At 41.3% G+C, this 10,083-nt stretch overlaps 2 protein-coding genes across 2 annotated transcripts in view; one reads left to right on the forward strand and one right to left on the reverse strand.

The window, feature by feature from the left end:
* Positions 1-1,778, forward strand: part of CEBPZ (CCAAT enhancer binding protein zeta) — a 24,022-nt gene extending 22,244 nt beyond the window's left edge. The window contains exons 14-16 of the mRNA XM_047782273.1: positions 685-746; positions 834-915; positions 1,511-1,778. Of these exons, the coding sequence (XP_047638229.1) occupies positions 685-746; positions 834-915; positions 1,511-1,650 (284 nt within the window). The 3' untranslated portion in view covers positions 1,651-1,778. The remainder of the gene's footprint in view (positions 1-684; positions 747-833; positions 916-1,510) is intronic.
* On the reverse strand, positions 1,674-7,431 carry CEBPZOS (CEBPZ opposite strand). Its single transcript, XM_053743505.1, is given in 5 exon segments — positions 1,674-1,765; positions 2,390-2,434; positions 3,904-3,924; positions 3,927-4,018; positions 7,379-7,431. Coding segments are annotated over 4 exon segments (249 nt in total). The 5' UTR covers position 4,018; positions 7,379-7,431.
* Positions 7,432-10,083: the final 2,652 nt, after the last annotated feature.

Consider the following 10,083-nt stretch of genomic DNA (forward strand, 5'->3'; position numbering starts at 1 on the left):
ACACCCTGGATTTCCATAGACGCTTATTGCCTTTTTCCAAATGATAAGTGCTGATAAGAGTGCAGCGGTTAAGGATCCAGTGTTAATGCAGCACCTTGGGCTGCTGCTATGGCACAAGTTTGATCCCTGGCCTGGGAACTTCCACATGCTGCAGGTGTGGCCAAGATAAAGTATTAAAACATATATTTTTATTTATCTATTTTGAAAAGTTTATGTATTCAGAATTATAGCAGAGTGGTTTTTTTGATCGTTTTTTTTTTTTTAAGGAGAACCAGTTTATCTGAGTAGTAAACCAAACTTCATTTGTAACAGTAAATAAACCTTCCATCAACTTCTTCACAGTCTAAAAGTAAAACTTGACTTCATTAGAATTTACATTTAACCTTAAATATTCTAAAACCCATCCATATAGACTTTGGAATTTTAACCTTGCCTGAAACTATAAAATAGGGCAAAACTTTGATCAATGGTCAAATCTGAAAGATAAGAAAACCCTATTGTCACCTGACCAGTTCTAGTAGGATATTAACTTACTAAAAAAAAAATACAATATATACTAACTCTTGTTTTTCTTTTTGTAATTGTGTGCTTTGATTCACATTATATATATATTATTTACAAAACCATGTTGATTATTTTTCCAAAATCATTAGACCTATAATAATCTAGGCTTATACTTTTTAGGACCAAGAAAAAAAAGGAAAAGAAATCTTGATGACGCCAACCTGTTTGTATCTGCTGAAGAGGTAAAGCTAATGTACTTGCTTTAAACAGTAAGCTATTCTACATTGTTTTAACTTTTCTAATACATGTATCTCTTCCCCTCCCCCAAGTTTGGGCACCTATTGGATGAAAACATGGGATCCAAGTTTGACAACATTGGCATGAATGCTATGGCTAACAGAGATAATGCAAGTAAGTAACTTGAATTTCTACTGAGGTTTTAAAATAGCCTTAACTTAGAATTTTTGAAGATGTGAATATTTTTGGAGGACCCTTTTGTAGTAGAAAGGAATAAAATGGTTCCTCATAACCTGGAAGGAATGGCTTTTTCATTTCTGTCTGGGGAGCGCATGGGATTAAAAAATATTTAGACTATGCCCTAAAAAGACCACAGCTTACAAAAGTGTAGGTGTTGTCTGTCTGTTTACAGTGGCAGGCTATTTTTATATAGTATGAATTTGCTAAGTAACTTTTAAGCACTTTAAATAGATAGTTATTTCTGTATTGATAGTTACTGGCTTCTCTTTCACCAGTAAAAGTGTTCAGGGGAAATAGAATCTTTAAATCATTTTTACTTTCCTGTCCTGGTCTTAATTGTAAACATTAGTCTTTGATGACAAATACGGGAGGAAGAAAGGAAAGCAACAAAGGGGGTTTGCATAGTGGATGGCAGATGACCTTAGGCTGTGGCAGACCAGTTCCTGTTACTTAGGAGGATGTTCTATGGAGCCTGCAAGAGTCTACAGTGTGCTTGCTCATCTTCTTCCTCCTTCTCCTCAACCCCCAGGTCTCAAACAGCTTAGGTGGGAGGCTGAACGGGATGACTGGTTGCACAACAGAGACGTGAAAAGCATCATTAAGAGAAAGAAAAATTTCAAAAAGAGGAGGCCAAAAATCACTCAAAAAATTAAAAAGCAAAGAAAATGAGTTTTTCTAAGTAAATTAAAATTCTACTTACTAATTTTTGCTGTTCAGAGCCATTTTTCTTGATCTTGCTCTCTGATTCCGTACATCCCGGACTGTTCAATGGATTTGTAATAAACTATAAATAAAAATAACTGTCATTTATAAAATCATGTAAAAGTATTAAAATTAAACTGTACTGAGAAAAATCAAGCGTTTTTCCCTTATTTCTACCTAGTAAAGTGCGAAAGATAGGATACTTGTGTTGTGTGTAACCTCTAGCATCCCTACTAATCATTGTAATGAATGGTATTTACTAAGCATTATTTTATAGCAGATACTGTGTGATATAATTTCATGTCGTCTTGTTTAATCCTTATCACAATTCATGAGTTGGGCATTATCTCTACTTGACAGAGAAAGGTAAAGCTCCAAGAAGTTAGTAAACCAGAGATCAATTTTAAAAATTTAAGCTGTGGTTTGAATCCATCACCCTCAGATAAGTCTCATTCCAAAGTCTACATTCTTAATCCACTGGAATAACTAAGAATACAGCCCACTGACTAAAACTTCTCATCTATGGATGAGAATTTTCTCCATTCTGGTCTCAGAGCGATAATGGGAATGAATGAACAGTATTTTTTGGAAATTGACATCACAAAATTATGGTCATTTATCCTTTAATTGGTCATAAAGAAATAATTTATAAAGGTTACCTGAAGAAGTGTTTTGTACTCTTTATTTTCTTTAAGGAAAAACATACCTTCCAAGATGAAGGGAAACTTCTTGCTCATTGTTTGCCTGAAATCTAATAAAAAAAAGTCTTAAAATTGGGCATAATTAGAAAGTCACTGGATTAACACATGGAGCCATAAATTAGTTGTAGCTTTAAAGATAGGAATCCTGTAAATAAGAAATCTGTTAAAGACCTGGTAGTCCAGGAATTAAATCCTTATAGGGTCTAAATTGTACTTACCTTATAAATGTAGCCTTCTATAGTAATTTTGGAGTTTTTTTAAACTTTACCTATATTTATTATATATGATGTAATTTACCTTGGAATAGTATTTCTTTTTGGCTGTGCCTGTGGCAAGTTTCTGGGCCAGAAGCTGAACCCACACCACAGCAGTGACGATGCTGGGCCCTTAACCCACTGTCCCACCAAGGAACTTCATTTCAAAATTGTATTGAAAAGCAGATTTTCAGTGTTAATGTGAACTTCACATGTTATTTTATGAGGGTTTTTTGGGTTTTTTTTTTTTTTTGTCTTTTTAGGGCTGCAGGTGCAGCACATGGAAGTTCCCAGGCTACGGGTCAAATGGGAGCTGCAGCTGCCAGCCTACACCACAGCCACAGCAACACCAGATCCAAGCTGTGTCTGCAACCCTACACCACAGCTCAGGGCAAAGTCAGATCCTTAACCCACTGAATGAGGCCAGAGATCAAACCCACATCCTCTTGGATACTAGTCCAGTTTGTTAGCACTGAGCCATGATGGGAACTCCCCATTATGAGTTGTTTTTGTGGGTGCCATTTTACCTTATTAAACGAAATAAGAAATAAGTCTATACTTCACTTAGTTTTTGATGCTGGTCTTAAAACTTGGATTTCCTTTTAAATACTGTTCAGATGTTTTCTGTTATATGCTTTATTTACAGTTTAAATGTGTATTTTGTGAATATTCAACAGCATTCTGGAACACAGTATTTCAGTGAAGTGCTAAGAAGATAAATGACAAGTTTCAAAGATGACCACCACCCTAGGTCTACTATTCCCTGCTTTAGGAAACGAGAAGTAGCACTTGCTGATTTCAAAAATTGAAGGCTCTAATATAAATTTCTCCCACAAAATGTCAAAATGGTGATGGCCAATGGCATGGGAAAGGCTTTCAGTGCCCAGTATCAATGCAGAGGAAGAAACTGCTAGCCTGAGAAACTGGTTTCTTGACAATTCAGCTGTGCTACCCACCTCTTGCTTTCTCAGTCTACCAAACAATGAGGTATGGTGGGCAGGCTTGGTTTTTCTCCATCTGTGCTCCCAAACTAAGCTAGACCTAGGATACCTGCCCTATGCCCCTCACTAGTAAAATCCATGGAAGTAAGAAACATTTTCCTTAGTCTACAACTTTTTAAGCAAGAAGTAACAGTCATTTATTCTACAATAACTAACAACTAAGCTTCTTCCCCGTGAGTCCATAAAATGCCTAATACATTGAAGAAGTGGTTTCTCTTAAAACACTAATTTAAACACAAAACACTAATTTCTGAATTTGATTACCTTGGCTTGTGTTCATCTTTTAAACAAAAAATATGCTCCAAAAATGCCCACAAGTTCAGCCACTAAAACTCCTTTAAAGATCTTCTTTGCCAGTGGTTCCATAGTCCGGGCCATCCTAAGTGTAACAACAAATGTAAAACTGAATAAGCATATTCAAGCTTAATACCACTTCTATAAAAATAACTCCCATTTCCATAGTTTAAATGAGTATATAAAAATAAAATCCCAAAGTTACTGTATTCTTAGTTGTATCAGACATGTCTCACATTGCTAGTTTTCAACTTCCATGACTAAGAGGTACAGTGAACCAAAAACATGATTGGAGAAAGCACAGAGGAGACAAAATTGAAGAAGCCATTGTGAAAAGAACTAGCAATTTATGAAGGAAGTTGTTTTTCTGTTTGTTTTTTGTTTTGTTTTGTTTTTGTCTTTTCTAGGGCCGCACCCACGGCATGTAGAGGTTCCCAGGCTAGGGATCTAATCGGAGCTGTAGCCACTGGCCTACAGCACAGCCACAGCAATGCAAGATCCGAGCAGCATCTTCAACCTACACCACAGCTCACGGCAAACACCGGATCCTTAACCCACTGAGAGAGGCCAGAGATCAAATCTACAACTTCATGGTTCCTAGTTGGATTTGTTAACCACTGAGCCACGACGGGAACTCCAATGGAATTAACATTTTTAAACTCCCTAATATAGAGATGGGGTAGATCATTTTTTAAGCTGAAAATAGTAATTAAGACACAATCTAATGGGCCTAGTATGTGAAAGTGCTTTGTGAAGTAGCCTACAAAAGTAAGGTTTTCCATAAGTGGTTTTTACATGTTTTATAGCTGGAGGTTTTCATTTATTTATACAACATATATTGAACTATGTGCCATAGTTCTGGGCATTTTATATAATGATGAGCAATAAATTAACTGCTTCTTGTTCCTGAGGAGCTGCTATCCTAACAGTTAAAAATACCTCCCCATGGAGTTCCCGTTGTGGCTCAGTGGTTAATGAATTCGACTAGGAGCCATGAGGTTTCGGGTTAGATCCCTGGCCTTGCTCAGTGGGTTGGGGATCCGGCGTTGCTGTGAGCTGTGGTGTAGGTTGCAGACGCGGCTCGGATCCCGCGTTGCTGTGGCTCTGGCGTAGGCTGGCAGCTGTGGCTCCGATTCAACCCCTGGCCTGGGAACCTCCATATGCCGCAGGAGCGGCCCAAGAAGTGGCAAGAAGACAAAAAAAAAAAAATACCTCCCCCATCCCCAGATTTGGGGGGGGGGGCGGTGGCAGCTACTGCATTCTTGGTGTGGAGGTTCCTGGGCCAGCTGCAGCAACACCAGATCCTTAACCCACTACACAGGCAAAGGCGTGTACCCTGGCCTCAGCTGTGACTCGAGTCCTTCGGAGACAACGCTGGATCCTTAACCCGCTGCAGCACAGCGAGAACTTGCCAACTCCCAGATTCTGATTCAGCATGTCTAGAGTTGGCACCCAGTAATCTCCCCTTTTACAGACAACTCCAAGGGACATTTATATAAGAGGCTGCTGGACCACATAAGGAGGAACACTGACCACCATCACCCAGTAAGTGGCAAACCAGACTTCAAATCTTGATTCTCTTCCTGTAATTAAAAGCTAATCAGAAGACACGGTTTGAGTCTTCATCCTCCTTCTCTAAAGAGAAAGCTAAAAAGGAGAGAGCTACATAACAAGAAAATAGCATATACGACTCTTACTGAATATATTCAATGTAAAGCTAAGTTTTTACTCTGCCTCCCTATAACGCCAAAGTCAATAACAGAAGAACCAGCGCTTTTTTTCAACTCAGGATTTCACCACTGTCCTATGTATGCTGCACATTGTTCTGCCCTCTGTGCGAGATGGCACGTCCTCTAACAGTCTCCAGCCCCAGAACTCCGCTCATTCCATCCAATTTTGACTCCTTTTCACAAAGTCTGATGGTGGGGTAATTAAATACCCTACTTAGGTAGGATTATCTACGAATATCGTTACTAGGTGTCCCTTCCCCTCCAAATTCCCTTCTCATTCTGATAATGCGATCACCCTCGGGACTAAAAGATTAAATTTTTATTGTTCTTACCTAAGAGAAATGAAGCAGAGCAAGTTAAAAAAAGAACTTACATATAACCAAGAGGCGATGAGGGGGTAGAAGGGAGACTTGTTTTGCTTTGTTGACTATGCTGTACAAGTACTAACAGGAAATAAGCCAGGATCAGTACAGGTAGGGGTTTTGGGGGTTATTTTAATGTTCAAGGGGTGGAAAAAACAAAAAACAAAGCCTGCCCATAGCCAGACCACAGTGAAAGGAATACAAACAGAATTTTGTTTTGTTGGGACACAGCAATGATAAAGGTTCAAACAATAAAGTCCAAATAACACTGAATAATAAAGCATTTACTTTCTTAAAAACACATTCCAAGTGTTCCGGTTGTGCCTCAGAGAGAAGGAGCCCAACTAGTATCCACGAGGGCACAGGTGCAATCCCTGACCCTGCTCAGTGGGTTAAGGGTCCCCCGATGCCATGAGCTGTGGTGTAGGTCACAGACATGGCTCCAATCCCAAGTTGCCGTGGTTGCGGTGCAGGCGGGCAATTGTACCTCGGATATGACTCTTAGCCTGAGAACCTCCATGTGCCCAGGGTGCGGCCCTGAAAAGACAAAAGTCCAAGTCCCTCAACTTCACGAAAGGTGTTTATAACCACTCATAAAACCCCATCTGATAAAGACCATCAAAGGCATACCTGTCCATGACAAAGTTATATTACTAACTAGCAGAGGAGGACTAGGATTAGACAAGTTTTGGAGAAGGAAGGAACTCAAGTGAAGTTTAAAACAATCCTCTGATGGGTTCGAAGAAAACCAGGGCTGTGTGTCTTAAAGTTAACATTACACTTGGCTGAGAAGCTGAATCAGGGCACACATTAAGACAAATGTGCAAAGTCCGAAAACCCCTCATTTGCACCAAAGCTAGAAATCGACACAGTTCGGCATTTTCAAGCAACACTTCAGAAAACAAGGTCTTTCCAAACACTCTAGAAGTGGAAGAACAAGGTTTCTCAGCTATGACCCTGGTTCAATTAATTAACAAGAGTAGTTTTTCCGAGTTCCCAGGGTCAAGGGCCAAACAACCAGCGAGGCCTCTGATAGGCTCCAGCCAGCTTCCCAGCTACCCCTGCATGCGTACCCCAGCTTTCCGAACCGCCCGGGTTCCCAGGGCTCTGCGGCCCCGCCAGGTGTAGACACGCGCGCCCAAAGCAAGAAGCACCTTCCGGCTGCGGGCCAAGGTCGCCGAGCGACCCGGAAACACTCGGGCATGTCCCGCGCCTCCTCAGGCAGAGGATACAGAGACACCGATCGTCCGCTGAATGACCCCAAAACTCTGCCCACCGAAAAGCCTGCTGCGCTCTCCACTCTGTGGACCCCAAGTCAGGAAGCCAAGTAAGAGCCCACGGAAAAAACCTTACCTGAGCGGCGTACCCGTACGGCTGCGCAAGCGCAAAGGCTGGCAGAGCCCTGCCCCGCCCCTCCTGCGCTGGCCCCGCCCCCACACTGAAATTACCACTTACTCTGCTTTTAATAAAACACGATCCTGACTTCAGGCTACTTACATTATTTTATTTAATCCTCACAATAACTCTGTCATAATACGTGCTATGATTATCTCAATTTACAGAGATGAGAGTGTTGCCCTGCTCACAATCACACAGTTAATAAGAGCCAGAACGTGGATTTTTCAACACTCTGCAACCCAAAGTGTGAATCGACAATATTGTCATCACCTGGGAGCTTGTTAGAACTGCCGACCTACTGAATCAGACTCTGCATTTTAGCCAGCTTCCTAAACAATTCATTTATAAATCAAAATTTGAGTCACTGCCTGTAATGCCCACTATATAGGAAGAAATGAGGGGAATGAAACAGGGGAAGGGGAGGAGAAGGAGAAAAGGAATATAAAACTCTACTAAGGTTCCATGTCATTAGGCTACACCCTGCAAGCCTTGTAGTTGCCAGCCTGGAGACCTAATAAAGAGCCCAGAAATAGTGATAGAGACATCAATGGATTATTGGACAGGGGAACTTACACATCTGAAACAAGGTTCTGGAGCAACTCACCACCACATAGGGCAGACAACAGGCAGGACACGGTGGCAAGCTTTGAAACTTTGTCCGGAGGGGATGAAGCAGGTTACCATTGAGAGGTGGAATACTGACATCAGGTTGGCTCAGGAAAACTAAAAACGGGAGTAGGGGGCAAGCAGGTAGGCAGTTACTAATTAAGCCCTATAATTAGTAGGATTGAATAGTCATGTGAGTGAAGCAGGGACTGGTCAAGCAGAGAATATACAGAGAGGAAAAGCCATCTTGAAGCATGTGCGTGACAAAACGTGAAATTCCTAAACAGACACAGACCTACCTTCACTGAAGTTATAGTCTAGTTGGGGGAGGGGTAAAATATATCCACAAATAACTAATGAAGAGTATACAGTGATTAGAACCTTTCTTCCGACCTGAGGGATCCACAAAGGTGTTAAGGGGTAATGGTTGGGGCTTTGTTAATACTAGGTAAAGGAAGAGCCCCTGAGGAGCTGTGACTGCCCTAATTTTCCTATCCAACCCCTGTGAGCAGATAGGGAGGTGTCCCTGGAGAAAGAAAACCAGGCATGACTTTCTTGACAAAAGAGAAGCCATTTTGGGCCTAAGCCACTTTGTGATCTAAGCCTGGCCACAGTACTTGCCCTTGAACAGGTCTCAGTAATTAATGATCTTAAGGAAACAAAAGAATGCAGGAACAAACAACTGTTATGGGACAAGAGAAGTCACAATAGCAAAGATAATAAATCAGGTTGTAAAGGCTCCCAGTTCTGTTTCAATGGTAAAGATTAGCCTGAAGAACACTCATGAGCTGTTCTACAGAATTCAAAACCTACTCAACCACCAGACCAGCTGGAACCTAAAAAAAGATGATGTTGAAGTTTTCTGAACTTCATGACTAAAATCAACTAAAGCTGGTATTGTCAATCTTTGCCCCAATTCTTTTTTTTTTTTTTTGTCTTTTTGACATTTCTTGGGCTGCTCCCGGGGCATATGGAGGCTCCCAGGCTAGGGGTCTAACTGGAGCTGTAGCCACCGGCCTATACCACAGCCACAGCAACACGGAATCCGAGCCGTGTCTGCGACCTACACCACAGCTCACGGCAATGCCGGATCGTTAACCCACTGAGCAAGGGCAGGGACCGAACCCGCAACCTCATGGTTCCTAGTCGGATTCGTTAACCACTGTACCACGACGGGAACTCCTCTTTGCCCCAATTCTATGCTTAATTCTCTTCTGCTGGAGCCCCTTCATGAATATGCATATACCATCCAAAACCCTTTAGAAATATGCACATACCCTTAGCTTAAAACTTCCCCAATTTTGCTGTTCAGGAAGACACTGCTTTGCGAAAGGCCTCTGGTGTTCTCCTTGCTGCAAGTAATAAATCTTTCCTTCTCCGGATCTCTGGCTGGGTTGTATCTTCTGGCTTGACACCCACTAAGAGGCAACTCGGTTTTCAGTAACACCCCCACAGTCCAGCCCATACCATTCCTTTACACAGCTGAACTATCATAAATGTGATAAATAAATGTGAGACATACAGATGCATAAACTCCATTCATTTAAAGCATGTCATTATCAGTCAAAATCACTCAGGTCTAACCAGATTCAGAGTCCCAAACCATCTCTTCCATGATATCAACTTTACTGACAGCCTCTTAACTTTTAGGCTTTATATAATCTTTTGATCTCTTCTTTTTTTGGTGGGGGGGCCACACCTGAGGCATGTGGAAATTCCCAGGCCAGGGACAGAACCTGTGCCATAGCTGTTACCAGAGCCAACAGTGACAATGTCAGATCCTTTACCTGCTGAGCCACCAGAGAACTTCAATCTTTTGATCTCTTCTATCTGTGCCGTAGAAACTGTCTCTAGTTTGAACATCAATTCTATTAATGTTATGTGTCTGATTTTCTCTCAAACTTGTCTCATAAGATCTCTTTTCACAATGTGTTGCTTTTTATTTTGACTCTTACTGCTTTTGCTGTCATGATCTCTTTTTCTCAAAACTTTTCAGATCTCCCCCCTTCAGGCATCACCTACTTTTGTTGAAGATCTCCTTTTCCCTCCAGCCA

This window comes from Phacochoerus africanus, chromosome 5 (assembly GCF_016906955.1).
Source record: "Phacochoerus africanus isolate WHEZ1 chromosome 5, ROS_Pafr_v1, whole genome shotgun sequence".
NCBI lineage: Eukaryota > Metazoa > Chordata > Mammalia > Artiodactyla > Suidae > Phacochoerus > Phacochoerus africanus.